At 48.1% G+C, this 21,429-nt stretch overlaps 1 protein-coding gene across 1 annotated transcript in view; it reads left to right on the top strand.

Moving 5' to 3' along the window:
- The window catches only part of Hgtx (HGTX homeodomain transcription factor), a 34,688-nt gene that overhangs the window by 3,193 nt on the left and 10,066 nt on the right, over window positions 1-21,429 (top strand). Inside the window, exons 2-3 of the mRNA XM_076438087.1 lie at window positions 4,850-4,960; window positions 11,827-12,035. Coding sequence (XP_076294202.1) covers window positions 4,850-4,960; window positions 11,827-12,035 — 320 coding nt within the window. The remainder of the gene's footprint in view (window positions 1-4,849; window positions 4,961-11,826; window positions 12,036-21,429) is intronic.

Below are 21,429 nucleotides of genomic sequence, written 5' to 3'. Positions count from 1 at the left end.
AGAATTTCAGAATGCTGTTGTAATGTTTGATCACGTCGTTTCGTGATATAATCGGTGAAACAAGCTCCGGGAACCGCGGCGACCGAGTCGTTTTGCTCTGGCAGGCCGCTCGCCATTTTGTGGATGCGAGGGCCGACGTTAAAGGGTTCATTCACAAACTTCTCCGCCCGTTATTAATGATATCGCGGCACATACAAGGGATTATAAATTTAAGAGTGCGGCCGTCGAGCGCCGCTCAGAAACACTAAATATATTTTACGAACGAGGGTGGCGCGTGACTAGGGTTTATGAGTCGGTGAATTAGATCGAGGACAATATAGGTCGGATTTCAAGGGGCCTCGAATTTTCTGCATCCGTATGCTCGCTGAAAAACCCTTCGCTGCTGAACCTTTTCGTGCGCCGGTCGTTCCCGTCGGAGGCTTTCGCACCGCGAGAAATCACACCGTTTAATAATAATTAGTAGACTGCGGATCTTTAGCGTTTATAGCAAAATTGCATAGACGAAATACAAAATTGTTGGAAAATTTAAAAAATTAAAGATGTCAATTTCTTCTCTGTTGAAATCATTAAGGGAAGGAATAACATTCAATTTTGTTCCTATTTCTTGCAATCGATGCGTAGCATTTTTATTTTGCATAAGGATCCGCAGTCTAACAATTAGACGCAGTCTTCTCGTAGTCGTTCCAGATAAATATAAATAGAATCGAAGCTGTGGTGAAACCTTTGGAATTTGGCGTAGACGTAAAATGAGAAAAAACTTCGCATGAACAATTATTCTTGTTGCTACCAAAAGTTGGTAGCAGATTTTTGCAGCGTAATTACACGGACGGAGACAAGGAAACGTATTTGGCGACGATAGGAGTGAATATTTATCGCAACCGAATGAAAACGTCGAGAGAAACGGGGCGGCGGTCGATCGTGCCCGGAATAACGAGAAACGAGGAGAAGTCACGGCGGACCTTAAACAATGCTCGCGAGAGGGAACGCGCTCTTTTTAAACTATATCCGGCGCCATTATTACGAATTATGAGAACGATCCCCGAAGATATTTGAACGTTCGCCCACGGACAAAAGTAGCACAGCAGCCGGATATAAATCGCGAAAGATTCTTTCGGGACCCCTCTCGGCTGGCTTTTACGGGTGCCACGACGAAGATTTCTTCTTTTATTGGAAGGAAAACAATTTTATAGTGGCCACAGTGTTGCTCAACTACATTCCCCGGTGCTGTATCACTTCCCCCGGACGCGTTGCACCGCACAAATATCATTCGACCACTCGACCTCTCAATTTTTAATGCAAACCTCGACTAGAAAACAGGAAACGAAATTCCCACTTGTTCTATTTGGAAATTTCTTGTAAATCCATTCTCAATTTCTTTAATATTTCTGTCGACAAGTAGCAAAATTATTGTAGATTTTTACGTTCTTGGTTGATCGCTGATTCATTTACGTTCGAAGTATAAAAATATGTGTCGAAACTAGAAAGTGTGACATCATTGAATTTCTTCCATTCTTTTTATTTCTTTTGTCATGGAAGATTCCAATGATAATTTTTAACATTTTCCGCCTCTTTTCAAGTCTCTTCTTCCAATGTGTGACAATGATTCTATAAATATAAATTCGAACAGGGGTTTAATTCGACTCTTTCTGCATCTGACTGTTTTCGAATGACTCCGGAATAATTCCCGAGCGCGTCGCGTCGGTGACGAGTCGAGGAGCATCATCGGGTATCTTTATGAAGTGGTTAGCGCCCTAACCGTCGCCAGACCCAGACCTAGCCCAGAAACGTGCGCGTAATGACTCGAAATCGGGTGCTTCGGATTCCGGCGAAGCTCGCGCAGTATTCGGGGTATCCGGGTCCATATACATATTGTATGTACTACATACCGAGCAGTCCGGGCGAGTCTCTGCCTTTATGTGTTCTTAGCAGACCGGATGACACGTCCCAGGGATCCCGGGATCTCTTGGGAAACCGAGCGGGAACTTTTAACGAACCTGTACCGTCGGGACAAGCTGGATCCGGGATCGTTTGCCAAAATCGCGGGACTCGAAAGTCGAGTTAACAGAGAGAAAATGGAGATTCTCAGGTTCGAGTGTCGATCAAGAGGCTTACTCGCGAGATTCTGGGTTAGGAGCTCACGAGTTTCCGCAAGCAGAGTTCGATTAGGAATTAGCGTCCCTGGGAAACGAGGGTCTCGAATTAGTCTCCTTCGAGGCGAGCTAGTTTAATTGCAGTTGCTATTAATTCTCCGTGAACGATCGACCAAGCATTATTATTCGGTTACCTAATCTTCGGCTGCTGAACTGCTTCGGCTTCCAATTTGTCTCGTCCGGAGTTTTCGGACGATTTTTTCTTTTGCCGTTTCGAAGGAGGATGACGTTATTGTCGCAACGAGCGAAAAAACGAAAAACGAGCGGAACCGGACGATTCCAACCCCCATAAATGTCGCGTAATTGGTTCGGGGAAAGTGCCGGGCGCAGCTATCTTAACGAACACATTCTCCCCGGCGTTCTAATAACTTTCAGCCACGATATAAGCTGTTTTGAGTATGCCCTCGACGGTGCACGCTGTATAAACATGTATCCCCGCCCACCACGGCGAGCGAAATGGGCGAGCAATGCATGTCGCGCAATACGGAACGCGCAGGTTCGATACGCATCCTCTTCGGCTCCTACGGTAGGTAGCTGCATCTGCTCAAGCCCGATGAATTCATCGGCGTTCCGCTGCTGAATACTATTATCGCGGTCTCGGATACCTTGATTCCCGATCGGAAATTCCTACAATTAAAACACCCGGAGAAATCCGGCTTGCACCGCCGCTCCGCGCAATTTTCAACTCTGCGCGTACTTCAACGTTGACTCGTGATTAAAATTTAACAAAGTCTAACAAGTATGAACGTTACGCCTTTCTTTTTAGATGAAGTAAAATTCGATTTCTTTGTAATCGATATTTAAGCATTCAAATAAATGTAGCCGTACAAAGAAGGGGTTAATGTTGACAATTTGAAAGGTCTTTCACAATTGAACAGTTGTGCTCCCAGTCAGGAACAGAACTTTTCTAAATTTATTGTATCAAAACGAGTCGAGCTTGTGTTAGGAGATTTACTGGGTTTGAAAGACTATACTTCCATGTTGATCTCACATTTTTTCCAATGAAGAATAGTAACAATTCCCTGAGTTACGTAGATCTTCTCGATGGAACAACATCGAAGAACTGTTCCGAAAATTGAAGTAGAATAGATAAAGCGGTTCGTAGCGCTTTTAAGGGTTGAAGTCGTCGACCCGGCAAACAAGGATTTCCCTGGCTGAGAATTTAGCTTTCCGAGCGTGGGAGATTGATTTTCGGTCAGCTTGGCATCCGGCAGCCGCGAGACCGGTGGCTTCTCGGCCGTTCGAAAGGGCACGCCCCATAAAAATCTCTGCTGGAGGTTCAATTAAAGTTCGAGGATCCGTCGGTTTGAGATCGTCGGTTACGACGACGGACGACGTTCGCCGGCTGCCGAAAGCGGTCGCGGCTACGATCCTGAATATTTTTGTTGATGAGCGTGCAGGTTCACTCGTTTATGATCCAATAAATTTTATTTGATCCGAGAGAGCGTAGCGGACAAAAGGAGTAACGATCGGCCGATCGTATCGCGCGCGTTTCCATACTCGTTTCCCGGTCTGTCTCTCTCTCTCTCTCTCTCTTTCGCCGGCGAACACTAAAACCGGAATAACGTTTTATTGTGCGGTGGGGAAAAAAAGGACGAACCTGCGTGAGCGCGTGTGTGCATCAATTTTTCCCTTGCACACACATAGACGGAGAGGCATAGGCAACAATACACCGGTTTTCTGCCCCGAGGATTTTATAAACCCGATATAAAGCCGATCCTCCCGTTTCTACGGGGAAACGGGACTTGTAACAATTAGTAGAAAGTAACAGCCACCCGTGGAGATCGTAAAGGCTCGCTCTCGATCGCGCGTTCCGTTCCACTTTATCGTTTGAATATTATTGTACCGGTGCCCCGAACACGCTGCGCCATCTTGCCATGCTGGACGCTATGATTCTCGATATTGCCGTGAACTGGCCGAATATTGCAACTGGATCTTCGAGCTCTGATTTTACGCGCTCGCGACGAAAATCAGCGGCTGTATAAACAGTAAAAACGTTCTTCCAGCACCCTCGACATTTATTCTAGAAAAAAGAAATTTTTAAGTGGCTCCTGTCCGAGGTCGACTCGTGTCGTACTAAAATCAGAATGATCGAGTGTTTTCCTCAGGGTTGGCTCGAATGTTTACGAGACGGTTTTTGCGAGATTCGCAACTTTGGCGAGGATCGTACTGTTTTGTGGCCACACGCGTCGCGTTGCGGTTATCCTGTTGGCGGCACGCGATCTCACGAGCACTATGAACGTCGCTGTCGATACCGCTTTCATAAATTTCCCCCCCACTACCCCGGGCAATTAATTATACCCAGTGTTTTCTATCCGTCGGTGAACTTACAAAAAAAAACCTGGACGATCCTGTATGCAACGTGCTCCATCAATTATCCTATCCGCGTGGATAGCGTGTGTGTGTCAAGGGTCGCATTTTTTTCGACGCCGCCACTCCCCACCCGTCGCTCGCAAGTGTCCGTTTACTCTTATTCGCGCAAATATTTGTTGTGTAGCAACAGCAACGATGGATGTCGGCGAGGCAAGAATTATGGAATCGTCGATAAACGAATGTAATTGGCGGGAGAGGGTGGGGGGGGGGAAAGGTGCAGGGTGGGAACATGCGAAGGATAAACAGAAGGAGAGAGAATGTACGGTTGTGTGTATGTGTGCCCCGTGATCTCGCACACGCTCATATTGTGTTTGCTTTGAATGCAGGTATCGGACAATTTCAACAAAGAACGGAGCCACGGCATCCCGCTGTCTATTGGCCAGGTCTTCAGGGATTAGTCAGTGATCCCCTGGCATGGCGGGCAAGACTCCACACACGTGAGTTTCCTTTTCAACCCGTGCGTATATCGCTGCATTCGGAACTGACGCGACGGCATTGGCTCGCGAAAACGTAACAGTTTCCTTTCAATCGTGAAAGATTTCATTTAACTTTTAACCTGCAGTTACTCGCACTCTACCTTCCACATAACTGTTTGCATGGAACATAATATGACTCCAACATAAATCAATTTTTATCGAATAAAATAACTACTTCAATGCGAAATAGATATTTGCTGGGGAAGCCGACACCTTTGTTTATGCTTGAAACACTAAATTTATTAAAAGTTATGGCTGCTCTTTATTTTACCGGACTCAAAATTTGTGCCTTTCTCCTATAAATTATGATGTGTTTGGTATGTATTCCAGTAGATTTGTACCCGGGCCGGTTGCAGGTTGAAGTTTCGATCCTATAGGATCAATGATTCAGAAGTTATGCTTGCTTGAAGTTGTGCATTTTTAGGTGTTTTTGACAGGTAAGGGCGCCGCAATATTGATTTGTAGTGACGATCGTGCACCGCTTACCGAGCTGAAACTAGAAAATTAATGTTGCGTTTTAACTGGTCTGGGTTAGGTCTGGGTTTATGGCGGCGCCTTTACCTGTCAAAAACACTGCAGATTGCTCAACTTTGAGCGAGCATAACTCCTGAACCATTGATCCTACAAGATCGAAACTTCGATCTGCAGCCGCCCCGGGTACAAATCTACTTGATTGCATACCAAACACATCATAATTTATAGGAGAAAGGCACAAATTTTGAGTCCGGTAAAGTAAAGCTAACCCAAAGTTATACTTGCTTTTGGTACGGCATAATTATTGCCTAACAATAGGCTCCCGGTAGGACAAAGTGTTAAGTGAATATTTATTTCGCGTAAAGATTCTTTGACGAAGAAGATGAAGAAAGTATGTTTAATGCCTGCGAATATTGATTAGAATGTTTCGAAATGAAACTCAACAGGGATGGAAGCTAGATCGACAAGCCCAATACCTTTCGGAAAGGGAGATCGTCGAAACAGAGACCGAAGGAACGACGAGTAGGTCTCGAAGAAAAAGATTCGACCGAAAACATCCGAGACACGTTTTTCAGCCTAGAGATATTTCTCTTTCCCCCGATATTAGACGGATTTGACAGCTGCTCGTGTTTGCTCTCGCGGAGGAGGGAGATCGAAGTGAAAAAACACGTGGTTCCGAGCCGCTAAATGCTATTCTAGAGATGAGTGAAAACAACCATGAGCCGAATCCGAGAGAGGAGGAATCTTGGAAAACAATTTTTTCCCAGCTAGAGTCACAAAAATTCGAGCTCGGATAGATCCAAGCTTTCCTGAACGGACAAGATGCTTTAACATATTGCTGTTGAACGAAAGCGGTACTCAAGATCAAGGAGATCGAGAACAACACACTTCGCAATATTTACAGTCGTACTATCCAGCATGATATCGAAGGTTCTCTATGGCATTCTTCTGCCAAACGATTTCAAAACAAGAAAACTGTTGACATTCTTAGATTCTTAATCTTCCTACTTTCTGAAACAGCATCGACCCATTTTTCCTATAACCGGTGTTGGACCGATGTTGGATCCAGGTCTGATCGGAGAGTAATTGGTCCAGAGCTAATCAACAGGCTCCTTAATTCCGGAGAGCTATCGAAACGGAAAGATCTAGTAGGTCGCAGTGGTAGTTGGGCCAGCGATTTCGCTGTTGATTTAGAAGTTGGAATTTTTACGAGTGGGAATAATCGACGGGGAGGTGATCGTCTTGTGGACGAGACGAAGAGTTGGCAGGAACCTCGAGATCCGGTGTCCCGGTGAAATAAAAGTCAGGGGGATGGATGGTCGCCGGACCTCTGGCCGTGTCGAGGAGGTCCGTCGCCGCAGAGTCACTTCGGAAACCGCTTTTTCCCGGGGAACGAACCACCGAACGATGGAACAGGCAGAAAAGGAAGGAAGGAAGGAAGGAAGGAAGGAAGGAAGGAAGGAAGGAAGGAAGTTGTCGTCTCACCGCGTCGCCTCCATAACTCTGGCCCCAGCGATTTGTAAAAGCGATTAAGGCCGCCGCAAAAAAATCACAAACAAAGTGAAAGAACACGTGACGTCGGCGGAGGAGAGACCGAGCATCCCCTTTCGGGAGCATACATCAGCCCCGGTGGCGGCACATGTGCACGCACACACCGGTCCTGGCGACGAAGAGAAACCAACAGAGACGGCGAAACAGCGTGAGACAGAGAGGGAGAGGAGATTGGAGAGGCACGGTTAAAAAGGAACCAGAGAGAGAGAGAGAGAGAGAGAGAGAGAGAGAAGGAGAAGGGTACAGCCCGAGGGTGAAGAGATAGGGAGATACTAGGATGTAAGTACGTCGGAGAAGGCCCGTGGAAGGGCGTGGACGAGCGAACGTGTGTTGTTTCAGCGTCGTGTCGGGTACGAATGTCACTGTGGGACGAATAAGAGGGTAAAGCGGTGGCGGTAGTCCGCTGCTGCGGCGTTGGATCCGGAATATCATATTCAATATCAACCCTCGTATCCCGGCGAGGCCTGCTGCCTGCTGCCTCCGCAGCACCACCGCGGCACACCCCCTCTGCCTTTCCACACTCACGTGAATAACTCCGGCAATATTTTAACTGTGGCATCACGGTGTATCCAGTGCGAGCCTTCGCCAACCCTGCTCCCACACCCGCACCCCCTCGCAACCCCCCGATAGACGTATATAGTCGATATATGTTTGATATTCCGGGGGGCCGTGCAACCGTCGGGCCTCGCGAGCCTTCTCGCGATTAGTAGCCCTCCGGAACGGCGTCACGCAGCGGATTAAAATCTGCAAATTCGGCGGAAAGATGACACATAAATCTAGCATGCGATGTGGACCGTCCTCCATTTTGGTTGTTCACGCTGGCTGTTCCGCTGAATCTTCGCGAAAAATATAACTCTGATTGTCAGAAAGATATTGCCGTTTGAAGTTCCGATCACTAATGCTTTGACATTGGACATCGGTTAAATCGCATTATTTTTTTCAACCTTTCGCATTGGTTTTCATGACTTTTTTCTGGTAAATACATCTTATACTATAGAACTCAATTAATGTGTAAACTCAAGTTTTTTGAAATTATGACACGTGGCGTTTTTCCTTGCAACCACAGATAAATCGTCCTAAATAAACATGCTTCGTACTAGATCTTTCAAAGGGTCATCCACCTTGTCCACATGAAAACTGCAGTCTGGCGCGGTAAACCCATTTCTCTCTCTCTCTCTCCTGCTTGTAACAGCTTCATCATAATCTTCAACACCGCCTCCCAATGTCATTAGCAGCCTACCGTAGGAGCCACCCCCGGTCCAATCACCGATATCCCTATCTTCTCGAGCGATCCTCCTCTGGCCGACTCTCACTCTCTCTCTCGAACGATCTCGATACCTCCTCCAGCAGCCTCTCATCCCCAGTTTCGCTCTCCGGCAACCGAGTAACCGGCTCCCCAACCGTCTAATGCCGCTTAATAACCCGGAAGCAGTATTTCAGCAGGTAACAGGCGATCCTCCGCGTCTCCGAGAGTCGTCCTCCTTCGGGTCGGTCGGTCGAGTCTGCACGCCCGTAAATATCCGACGCGCAACAATCCTGAGATAGGGAACCGAGTAAAAGGTGGAATTTCACGCTATACAGGCTATAGCGTTTAATGGAAAGGCGATCTCATGGTCCCGCGACGCTCGTTTAGGCTCGCGCGCTGCCCGATCGACGGCGCGCACCCTCGGAATATTAAACTGTATCGAATATACGGGGTGCCGTCGTAATTTCATCCATCTTCAACCTTCTCTCCTCGTCTCCGACTATAAAAAAACATTATATAAACATTCCTCGAGCGATCGGAGGCGTTCGAGTCTCTCCGTGTTTGTAAACGGGTTGCTGTGGTTTAAACGAGGAGCTGCTCAGGGTCAAGTACACACCGAATTCAATTATATTGAGTTGAGACATGTTTTTAAGTGGGATGCTGTGTCGAGTCATTTATTGGAAAATTTGGTGGAAGACGGAAGTAAGGAAAACGTGGGAAGCAGCAGAGGATTATTGCGACCGGCAGCGCATCGATCTCGAGGAGCGTGGATGAAATTTCTTTCGCAACAGCAGCGTCTCTGTACAGCAAGGGAATCAATCTCGTTCTACGGACGACAGGAAAGAGATTCCCGTGCCGGCGGCGCGGCGCGACGCGACGCTTATAAATTCGTGCAAAAACGAGGAGAAACGGTCTTATCGAATTACGCGGCGGAAAGTTGCGCGAGTTTACGCAGTTTCTAAGTAGATGAATAGGGGATACCTACCACGCGCGGGTAGAGCGAGCGTGTACCTCGATCGAAGCAGAGGGTGGAGAGTGCGGTAAGCAGCTCATTAGAACCCTCCCCACCGACTGGCCATTATTGCCTCGTTCCGTATTCCGTTACAAATTGCTTTATTAAATTAAAGTCCCACAACCCATACTGTTGTGACGACCCCACGCCTCCTTTCCCTTTTCCCTCGCGTTAGCTACCCCCGTCAACCCCCGCACCGCCGTGCGATCTACCCCATAGCTCTGCATGCGACCACGCAAACGCGCCTGACCGCGTGCTGCTCGTCCACGAGCCCTTCTTAATTACCCGGCCAAATTTTCTATAATAATTCTTGCCGCTCCTCCTGATTTCCTCATCCCCCGCGCTATCTTCCTCGACTGGAGCACTCTGGCAACCCCCCATCCATGGAAGAGTCTACGCTGTGTTGCTAGCCCCACAGGGTAGGTGCAAGCCTTTTCAACAATTTGTTAATGCTCCTCTACAAAATATTACAAGGTTTCTCTGAATGTCCATTCTTTACTCGCTAATATACCTATTAATTTATAGTCTTATAATGAAAATTTCTGCAAACATGTTAAATACAGAAAGGTTTTGAAGGGCTAGCTTGAATCGCCGACTGAAAATTAGAAATTCGTGAAGCATTGTCTCCCGTTCTTTACAAGAGGATTATTGTTTATTATGGATCGAGGATCCCTAATCGTCCACCTAATCGTCTCCCAGTCGTTTCAGCAGGGCGAATGCTAATCGCGGTTTTTCGTTGGGGCGACCGGCTCGTGAACATCTTCGCGCGACGATAATACCACCCCAATCTCGTGCCGTGTACCGCCGTGACGTTTCATCCGGCGATCACTATCGCCAGCAACCCCCGGCACCATCGAGACACGCAGGATCAACGAGGCGAAGGATAACGATAACAAAGTCCGCCTATTTGCGGAACACTAAGCTCACGTGGCCCGGCACGTGCCGGCCGACGTCGAGACGCCATGATTGCGGTCTATCGCGCAAGTGTTTAACCCTTGGACGCGTGATTCCGTCAAATTAAACTGCGATCTGCCACCCTTGTTGCGCCCTATCGAGCCCGCCGATGAACTTTACGATCCCGGGGTGCGCACCGACCGTCGAAACCAAAGTAATGATCCGGCTTTGAGCGTTTTAATGAGATTCGAACAACGAGCCTCGCGATTAGATCGCGCCGGAGGGACACGCTCCAAATTCCGGCCGGAATTGTACGGCCGCTGTTGCCTGGAATACTGCGCTACTGCAGAAGCTCGGATCAATTCTTTTTATGTAATTAACCAGGTATACTTGTACTCAATAATTGATTATCTAAGGATGATCATCCAACAGCTCGCAACGGAAGAACGACTGCAATTGTACGTCCGCTGTTACTTGGAATACTGCGCTACCGTAGAAGCTTGGATCAATTTTTCTTATATGATCAACCAATCATACCTGTACTCAATAATTAATTATCTAAGGACGCATACCGCTCGCCCGACAGCTCGCAACGGAAGATCGGCGCGCGCGTTAATGAAGCGGAAGCGACAATGAAGTATTCGACACGTTCCGGCCGCCGCAAAAGCGATCGATTCGTTATCGTCGGGACAATTGCAACGGTTTTTAATAGATACGCGGCGGTGCACAACATTTTCGGCGTGTAACGAGATGTAAATTTATGACGTAATTATCGATAGGATATGTAAATCGTTTCGGAGCGAGAGCCGAACCACCCCGCCACCGCCGACGCTCCAACGAGCTCCGCGAGCAAGAAGAATGACGTAAAATTGATGAAGATTAATTGCCCGGCGAAAGGGCTATCGCCGCAAACTGTGCCTCCCAATTATTGAATAAGTTTCACGGTGACGATGATAGCGCTGTCGAATGACAGAACGAACACGCGTCCCCGTACTGGGAAACGCCGGGATATATCGCGACAGGAGAAAATAAAAAATTCAAGAGAACGCCGAAAAAAGAGAATCGATCGGCGCACCACGCTTTTATTTAAAATACACCCTCTCTCTCTCTCTGGAGTCGGAATTATAATAATTACTGGAAAGACACACAGGATTAGGGGAATTGACTCGAAGTGAGGGGAGTACAATCACCCCTTCCCTAGCCACCTAGCGGCTGGAATACGAAGCTCTCGATGTGAATTGACTCAAAGTCAATGAATTGACAAATTGAACCTGTTTTCTCGTATATTTGGATTTTCAGCCATTCCTAGAATACAGAAGAATTTAATCGTTTAAAAACTATTTCAATTAATGATATGGCAATTTTTACTGGCGCCATTCGATTGCGAACGGTTAAATATTCGACTGCGCCAATACGGAGACCAGATAATGTCTAACAAATTTGTTCATCAATCTGTAAAGCGATTTTCTCACGACTCTCCCAACGGAGACGCCTCCAGCAACCGCTTCTGTTTATCTTTCTTTCTTTCCGTGTTCGTTCCGGGTGCTAGCCGCGAATGAATAGAAGTAACGACCGAGATAATGTTATCCGAGAAAGAGATGCGGGGTAGGGGAAGGGAGTGAGAATCTCTAGAAAGTATCGATGTTACAGTGTCGCAACAGCTGGGTTGTCAGCAGACGATGACAGGCTCGGCCGGGGCCGGGGAGCACGAGGGTGGCAAGAAGAAACACACGAGGCCGACGTTCAGTGGCCAGCAAATCTTCGCCCTCGAGAAAACGTTCGAGCAAACGAAATACCTTGCGGGACCGGAGCGAGCTAAATTGGCGTACGCCCTCGGAATGTCGGAGTCGCAAGTTAAGGTAAGCTCTTTCTCTCTCTTCTCCTCCTTTTCTCTTCCCCGTGAGAAGAGATTTCCGCGAGCCGCCCCGCGCGCGCACGGCCGACACACCGACTGCTCCGTCCCTGCCCCGCCATTTTCCTTCGATTCGCCGGGAATTTTTATCGATCGGATCGACGACGCCTCCGCTCGTCCTCAGTCCGCTTTATCGAAACGCTCGGGCTCTCCTGCTCGCTCCATCCACTCGAAATCACGCTCGCTGCCACCGAAACACAATTTAAACATATTTTTTAAAAGTTTTGGAGGTTGAAATAGCTTTCCTGTGGTGAGAGTATAAAACAGAGAATTGTCTTAAAGAATCAGTGCGCGGTGGCGATTCGATAAAATGTTGCAGAGATCGAGAGTGGAGTCGAAAGAGGAGCATCCGGACAGCCCCCGGTTCGCGAAATTAGACGGCCGTATCGCGTTTAATAAAGTTTATGCTAATCTCCGATAAAAACGTCACGGTGATTTAAGTGGGTCCGGCTAATTATGAGTAACAGATGTAGATGGGTTAATAAAAATTCATAATAGTCGAGCGCTCGCTGCTCCGATATTAATCCGTGAACGATGGAACGACGGGGCCGCGATAAAAACGGTGAAATCAACTCTCGACCGGCCGCTTTTTAATCTTCGCCGTTATTTAATATTTTCTTGCCGATTTAATTGGCCGGCGATTTTTATCGGCGAAGAATATATCCTCGATCCCTCGAAGTCGAGCTCCCGTTTCCGGGATACTCTCCGAGCAGAGAGCGTTAATCCGTTCTCTTCGCGTATAAATTACCGGCATAAATTTCGGGTGATCTTTTTATAATGTTCGTTCGTTCGGTGCGCGCACCGTTCGCGCGTTAAACAGCGGCGGAAAGTGAAACGGCGATCAAAACGAATCGAGCCAGTCTCGTAAATCGTTGCGGAGCAAATAGAAACTGCTACGAATTTGTTGTACGTACACGAAGCTGCGCGAGAGGAAATCAATTCGCTGAATTTCGCGGTGAACGCGTGCCACCGATTATTATGTTGCCCGCCAGGCGCGTCTGACCAGTGCACGATCGTTTCACTTGCTGCTCGGCGTGCACCGCCCCTCCTTCTAATTAGAACATCGCCTAGGATTATCTTCGAAAACCGTATCCCACTCGGTGTTCGTTAGTTGTCGACAAAAAGTAACAAGCAGATTCTGAGTCTGATCGTCAATTATTTAACAAGAAACTTTGTATTTCTGCTAGATTGGCGGAACTTGCTTTAAAAAATGGATTTTCGGACGGCGAACCGTGGTTTTCTTGCTTGGGGCGTGCTCGGCGTGTAAGAAGCAATCTGACAAAGGGGTGTGGGGGTGAGAAACAACGGGGAATCCGGGACAACGACGGAAAAAACCGTGTCATCGAAGTGGCTTTCGTTAAGGGTTGCAGGCGAACGGTGCCACCCAGCTTCTCTCTCCCTCTACCTCTCTTGTTTGAGGGATTTGGTGGCAGGGTTCGCACGGAGGGGAAGGGGCGTAATTTTAAAACGCGTTTGTTCAGCGGCGGCTTACTCCATCAACGCCGGGGTGAGCAAGCTTCTAACGAGGCGGCGTTGTAAAAAAAGTTGGCCGGATAAAAGAAGGTGACAAAACAGCCGGAGACGTGTCAAGCTTTGCGGCACCTGCGTCATTCCGTTCGGCTCTCCCTCTCCCACCTTTTGGAACAAAAATGGTAGGAACGGAGAGAGAGAGAGAGAGAGAGGGGCGAGCCGTAGGTGACGACAGCGAGCGTCACGGCACTCCGGAACTCCGTCGTTGTCCTCTTTCTCCAATCCGCTATCTGCCTCGCCCTCTGTCCCTCTTACTCGACGAGAGAGAGAGAGAGAGAGCTCCCTCTCTTTTTTCATATCCCTGTCTATCCGGCTATTTCTCTCCATCTTTTCCACCATCCCTTTCTCTCTCTCTCTCTCTTTTTCTCTCCCTCCCCGGGGGAGACTCACCCTTTTCCTCCACCCTACCTCTTGAGAGAACCCCTATTACCTATCTCTCCCGTATCCTCCCCGCCTCGGAGAGGCAGCTACCACCTCCCCGAGCCTCCACTTTTACTCCCGCCTCTCCGAGAGCTACATCTGTAGTACTTGTGCTCTCGAGCCGCGGCTACGAGGAGCTTCTCTTCTCTCCTCTCCCCAGCCTCCTCTCTCCTCCCTGTTCGCCATCTTCGACCCTCGCAGCCAGAGCTTCCCATTTCGAAGCCTCAACCCCTGCCATCGCGCGACCATCCTCTCTCTCTCTCACTCTCGTCTCCATCCCTCTTTTCTCCGTTTCTCTCCCTCTCGGGGAAACGCGGAGCGGAGCCGAGCGGAGCGGCGTCGATGTAGCGCTGTCATTGGCTCGTTCTACGCCGCCATATTTACATTTTTATTGAAAGCTACAAGTCTGTGTCGGTGAGTGATGGCAAGGGGATGAACGCGGCGCCCTCTCTCCCGCTCACTCTCTCTCTCTCTCTCTCTCTCCCGTTCTCTCCTCCCAACCACCCTCGGGCTCGGAGGGTTGAACGAGGATCGGAACGGGCTGGACGAGCCGCCGCGAGAGAAAGAGATAGCACGGAGAAGCCGCGGGGAGGGTTAGCATTCAATTACCTCGGATTTCCTCGGCAAGAGGCGATTCACCTCCGCGTATATGCCATCTTCGAGGGTGAGATTGCCCCCGGATCCGAACCCGGCACCGCGTTTCCCGAAATATTACGACAATATGTACCCGCGGACCCGCCTGTCTCGCGACCAGTCGCTGATTCAGAGCCATCGATTCCCTGGGCCTCCGCTGTTTGTTGTTCAGCCAGCACCATCCTGCACGCGAGCCTTCGATAACCGATTCCACCGCCACTGTCCGCCACGGCAACTCTTTCTCCAATGGTTAAACAAGCTTCTCTGATTTTCCACGACTTTTACTTTTATTCTGTGGCTGTGTGTGTGTGTGTCAGGAAGAATGCCACATGTCACATACTTTCACTTTCGAGATATTGCCGTTTAAATTATTGATCACTAATGCTTTCACGTAGGGCATCGGTTAAATTGCTTCATTTTTTTTAGCCTTTCGAATTTATTTTCATGACATAAAGTTCAATTAATGCTTAAACTCAAATTTTCTGAAATTATGACGTACGGCGTTTTTCCTGATAACCACGAAATTGTCGTGCTTGTTAGTGTAACTCTTTCTTGATTTTGCATTACTTTTACAGTCATCGTATTAATTGTAGTGTGCTTGTTAGTCTTATGAAGAATTATTATAGCAGCCCAACCCCTCTCTAAGTCAGTCCAGAGTTTAATATTCCAAGTGTTTCGCTCGATACCCGGAGAAAAAGTATAAAACGGGAATTAAAAGTAAGAAGAGCACGAGGATATAAGAATCGTTCGGAAGCTCGGGAAGCCATTATTGAAAATCACCGTCGTTTTATGAATTATTTATTAGTCCGACCGCTGGACCATTAACGCTCCGACCGGTTCTCCTCGCCTATATACGGATGACATAATTCCCTGTCTAGTTAAGAATTAATCCTTCTATTAAGATAGCTGATCCTCCGAAAATGAAGACAACACTTGTCCTTGGAGGAAACACTTTCGTTGTTGGAACAGGTTTCTTGGCGAATGTATATAAATTGTTAAAGTGCCTCCGTAAAAATGTTCCCGTCGGAGAGCGAGCAACTTCTGCTCCGGTATCGCCAGATAAATCCGTAAATCGTTTCTCTCTACGGTTTGATACACTGCCGAGAAAGACCTTCGTCGCGAACTTTGCTCATTTGCTGACCCGTTATGATCGTGCTCGGTGTATTACATTCTTGGTTCACGCTTCTCCCGATCTCTTTCCGCTGGACAACCGTCGATTTATTAGCTGCTTGAACAACAGAACAATTTTTCCTTCCGAAACGCCATTCAGACAAAACATCGTACAAAAATAATGTAACGATCGGTGATTTGTTAAGAGCCTCCGTCAATTTTACCGGTGCTGTCTATCCTGTACCCAAATTCCATTGTTTTTTAATTTTTGAAAGTCTGCGATCCGCGGCTAAGAATTTTTTAATCGATCTGCCAACAGCAATGACAACTTCAATCGTGAACCACAACGAGTCATCCCCAGTAACGTAATCTGATAATTACAGTGGCCCACGAAAGTGTTCCTACGCCCTTTAAAACAGAATAACTTTTTTATAATTGTACCAAACGCGATCTGATGTTTTGTAAGCAATTAGAAGCATTGGTTTACTAAATGATGTGCAAAAGAAACTTTTCCAAAAATTATAATTTACAAGGTTACATGCTATAATAAAAGAGGCATTTTTTAAAACTTTTTTACTTGGGCCCTTAATGAAAATTTAAAATATATGTTAGTTACACACACACACTGAAAATTTCATCGAAATTGATTGAGATACACACGGGCTACAAGCGGTTAAGAATGGTGAAAATCGTAGTTTTTCACGACTTTTGATCAAATAAAAAAAGTTTTAAAAAATGCCTTTTTTATTATAGCATGTAACCTTGTAAATTATAATTTTTGGAAAATTTGTTTTGCATATCATTTCGTAAACCAATGCTTCTAATTGATTACACGAAATCAGGTCGCGTTTGGTACAATTATGAAAAAGTTAATCTATTTTAATGGGCGTACGAATACTTTTTACACCCACTGTATACACCCACAAATAGGAATTCATTTCTCTCCCGAGTGGTTTTATGAGGTTGTAAGAAATGTTTTGGTACTATTCTCTCCCAAGTGTTTTAATAATAAAGATCAAGCGAGAACTCTATTCTTGGAGGTAGTGTTATGGGGGTGTTACGGCGTTTTCGGGGGAGCAAGATGTGTAGCATGCTCGCGTGACACGCGTGTGCCAGTCATCGGGCGTTGAAATCACCGGCAAGCCTAAAAATGATCCCGTCCACGGGACTGGATTTATCGGTGGTAAACGGCGCGCGCGACTAAATATTGAAATTGCATAAATCGCGGCTCCGTTCACATCGACGTTTACATTATGTTACACGGCGAATTATTCGTCGGATTCGGCGCGGCGTGGCGTGGCGTGGCGTGTGTCGAAAGTTTTCGAAATATCGGGCCCGATTAAATTATTTTGCAGGGCGCGATACACGCTGAATGACACACTCGCGTCCTATTTATCAGCGTATCGTTCCGCTTGTCGCGGATCAGCATAAATTTATGAAGTTTATCGATGCAAGAAGTTTCGACGGAGCTTTCCCGTCGATATAAATCGTTTCATTCTTTCCTCGTTCATCAACCTGCAAATTGATAATATCCTCTCCCCGGGAGGGACATATAATTATTTCACCCCCCTTTTATTTTCCGTACAAACACGTTCGGTTTCGCTTTCGGAAAAATGAGCTCCTTAGCCCGAGCACTTATGGATCGTCCTGTAGCGAAGATCGATACGACCGGACCCTACGTTCGTGGTTTCACGTCCGAGATTTATCATTTTTTCAGTATCGGAAAAGGATTAGTGCGGCATATAGGGATTCGCTAGTTCCGCCCAACGAAGATATATGCGTTCTGTCATTCCGCATTTCCAGATATATCAGTTTTTCGTTTTCGAAATGCGTGCCATAGATTTTTTTATTTTCGCCCGGGCCGTACACATGTCCGAGGTACCCGCGACCCTCCACGGTGTAAAGTGTCAATATTAATGCGTCGTTAAACAAAAGATTAATCGGATAATGCCTGGGCGCGGCTTACACGCCGCCCATTACATCGTCGTTTCCTTTGTGTAAAAATCGTTAAAACCGTCTATTTCACGAAACGTAGAAAATTCGGGTGTTCGACAGGTCCGACGGACGATCGACTTTCGCAATAGCGTTCGTCAGGGTGGCCGGAATCAAACGCTCCTCTCAGGAGAATTACATGACCGGTCCAATTAGCGTCTGCGACGGGCCCCAATCGACGAAGAGACTTTTCACTCTTGATCAACATCCGGCGAATGATTCGACGCTCGGTGAAATATCGCCGGGAGGAACGATGCCATAGCAATCATCGTGGAGCGCGGTAACTCGGGTTGGCTCGGGATCGGCCGGCTATTAAGACTATTACGCGGATCGCCGTTCAAATTGCCAACGATATCCGTGGCATGATTTAGTTAGCCGGTCGGTCGAGCGAACGGCGCGCAAAGTGCACCGGAACGGAGCAAAAGAGGGGTTCCGGGAGGGTGACCGGGGGTGGGTTGGTTTCGGCGTTGCAGAGAGCTCGGTGAACGAACCAACGAATGATCCTTCGCCCCTCTGGCTCGCTCTCACCCCTATTAGAATCTAATACGGCAAAGTGAACGCGGAGCATTTGCGAGCTAAACACCGTGACACCCTATCTCGTAGGCACATCGAAACTTGTGTCAGTGTGTCTCGTTCGCTGACACGAATTCGACGCCGAAATTAACACCACGATATTTCCCGGACTCTGCTGCTGGTATATAAAAAATTCCTTGAGGTCGAATTAAATAAATTATTCTTCTGATTCTTCGGGGAAGTTGAACGCAATTCTCCAGTCCAACGTTTTGCTTTCAAGTAGAATCAGTCAGCAAAGCGCAGACGCGATGCATCTCCGGGCCCGATTTGCTCGACTGCTCACATTTTCCGTCCAGCTTCTCACGGAGAATCGGTTGGTGTGGTTTCTTTGATCCATTATCTCGCACGGCATTTGTTAAGAATTCGCAATGTTTGTGGCGGAGGGACTCTCGAAATCAATTTTCCAGGACCACACGCGCGTGCAGAAGGAATGCGGATGGACCGGACGGGGGCGGGGGGGGGGGGCAGACAAGCACCGCGCACCCCCCATTAGAATCTAATACGGCAAAGTGAACGCGCAGCATTTGCGAGTTAAAGACCGTGACACCCCAGCGCGTAGGCGTATCGGCGAATCGAGAGACACGGAGAGACAGGGAGTGAGAGCTAACAAGAGAGAGAGAGAGAGAGGGAGAGGGGGTGGTAGGAAGAGATGGGGTAACAAGTTGAAGTGCTCGGGAATGGAGAGACGCGAGATAGAGCTGGAGCAGGAGAGAGACAGTAGCTCGAACGGGGTTGGGCTCGGGGGAAGGGGGTGTTTGGTAGATGTAACCGGTGGCGGTGCTTTCGGATGGTTGCGGGGGTGGGTTTGAGGGGACGTCGAGAGAGAGAGAGGGGGGGGCAGGGTGCCAGGGATAAATAGCGGAGGGTAGAATCGCGCGGAAGGAACGCGCGGGCTTAGATGGTGTTTACGCAGTGGTGGTGGTAGTAAAGTGGCGGTGGCGAGCTTCCCCCGTTTCGGCGGCACCCTCTCCTGCCCCCTTCGAAGGGGGGCTCAAGAGCTGGAAGAGGGGGAGGGAGAGGCGGGCGGAGTTGTTTACGGCGGAGTAATCTGCTCGTCGACGGATACCAATATCGATGACGTCAATTAGTACGAGCGAAAGCCTCCTACCCGCTTTTCCTCCACCCATGTATCATCATGGTGGTGTATGTATGTACGGCCGTGGCGTGGCGTGGCGTGGCGTAGCATGGCGTGGCGTAGCATGGCGTGGCGTGATAAATCACGGCAGCAGGCGGTGTTCCCTTCATTCACCTCCCACAGCTCGTACCCTCGAAATTGGCCCACATGTACTTGACTCCATAATGCTCGATTCTACGAGCTCTCTCGCCCTCTCTGTCGCTCTCCCTCTCTCTCTCTCTCCGTCGACGGATAACAACCGGAGACTTTATTTCACGCGCCTAACCATAGGCGTTCTTTCCGCGCCGACGTCCACCCGTTTGCCCACCGAAACTCTCTCGATACCAGATTTTCGCGTTCCCCGGGCATTATGGGACCCGTAACGTTTTACGCCGCGAGTAATTGCGCCCGATCCGACCGGCCAGATATATTTCCACGTTTAGACCGACTTTCGCGCGCACGATATTGCCACCTTCCAGAGCCTCGATCACGAGTTTATGGCGCCACGTCACATGGTTAGAGATTCTCGCACGGATACATGGAAACCACCCTTGTTCCTTTAATTAGCCGAATGATCACATTCTCAGCTAGCACGGTCGCATAGATGCTCGAAAGTCAACCTAACCGTCGATAGCTCCCTAGTCACGGTCCTGATTATTTCGCGATAGGATCTCTCCCGCGGCCATAAACGCTTGTCCAATTTTCCCCGGTAAAAGCTCGGCCCTGGGTCGGAAAAAAAGCCGGCGTTCGATCGAAGGGGGTACAGGGTCAATACGGGGGCGGAGGGTGGCGGTCCAGGCTGAAAATCCTCCTCTGATCAAATCGGGCTTCCATGAAGGGGACGAACTAATCCCGTAACACCCTCGAGTGTTTCCTTGATCAAATTTGATGAATGTATCCGTATCACTGTACACACGTATTAATATTCCCCTTCCCCCATAATTCATTCGGCTCGCAGAGATCAGCGCCGCGCTTACGAAACAAAAGAGAAACACGCAGCGTCGCAGATGTGATCAATAAGATTTGCCTCCGTTCCGACGGGGATTATTTAATTGACTTTCCGGCGTTTTTCTCGTGTCGAACGAGAAACCCCGGCTGTTCGATCCTATCGAAACGCTCGATTTCGTTCGATCGTTCGTCTCCGAGAAGATTATTAACTCGTCTCTAAGTGTTTGGGTGCAGTTGCGCAAATTTTTAGAAGCTCCAATTTTTCCAGTGTCAAATGGAGTTTCAAGGGACTATTATATCTGAATTAAACATTCCAGCGAAAGTTTTAATCTCCGATGCTGCAGAGCCTCGGGAGCTATCGAATCTCGAGAGAGAGACACCGTGCCGCCATTATCGAATATTCATTCGGGCACGGCCGGAAATCAAGACACAACGCGAACATCGAAAAATGCGAACTCTGGAGAGGTGTTTCCCTCTCTCTCGTTTTTTCTCCTCTCGACGGGGGGAGAGAGAGAGGGTTGGCCGTAAAGTTCGCCCTCCCTCGCGAAATTTGATTCCGAAATAAAAATAGAATATCGGGGATAACGCGAATCGGTGAAGCCATTTGATCTTCGAGTGAAGCCAAATGGTTGGTCGGGAGGGTGTATGGGAAGGGTGAGGAAACATATCGATATGGGGAAGCGGTACGAGAACGGAATACAGAGGAGCGCATTATCGCCAACAGCCAACTACCCTCTGCCATTCTCGCCGCTCGCATTACTTATTATTTGAAGAAACATTCTGCTCCAAGCACTTTGTAATATTACGAGAAATTACTTTGGCCCCGATTGATTTAGAGGATCGTGATCCCGCACCCGCGAAGATCTTTCGATCGTTCCGCCCGCGATCCTCCGCCGCACAACGAATACATACTTCGCAACATGGCGTAACAAAGTAATAACTAGATCCTCATGTGAATCAAAAATGTTCCGGATTGCAGCAAACTAGCGCGAAACAGAAATTTATTTTCCACTTTAACCGA

The sequence above is a fragment of the Lasioglossum baleicum genome, chromosome 14, assembly GCF_051020765.1.
Source record: "Lasioglossum baleicum chromosome 14, iyLasBale1, whole genome shotgun sequence".
Taxonomy (NCBI): domain Eukaryota; kingdom Metazoa; phylum Arthropoda; class Insecta; order Hymenoptera; family Halictidae; genus Lasioglossum; species Lasioglossum baleicum.
Note: the sequence above shows the minus strand (reverse complement) of the source record. Positions and strands in the feature narration are given on the sequence as shown.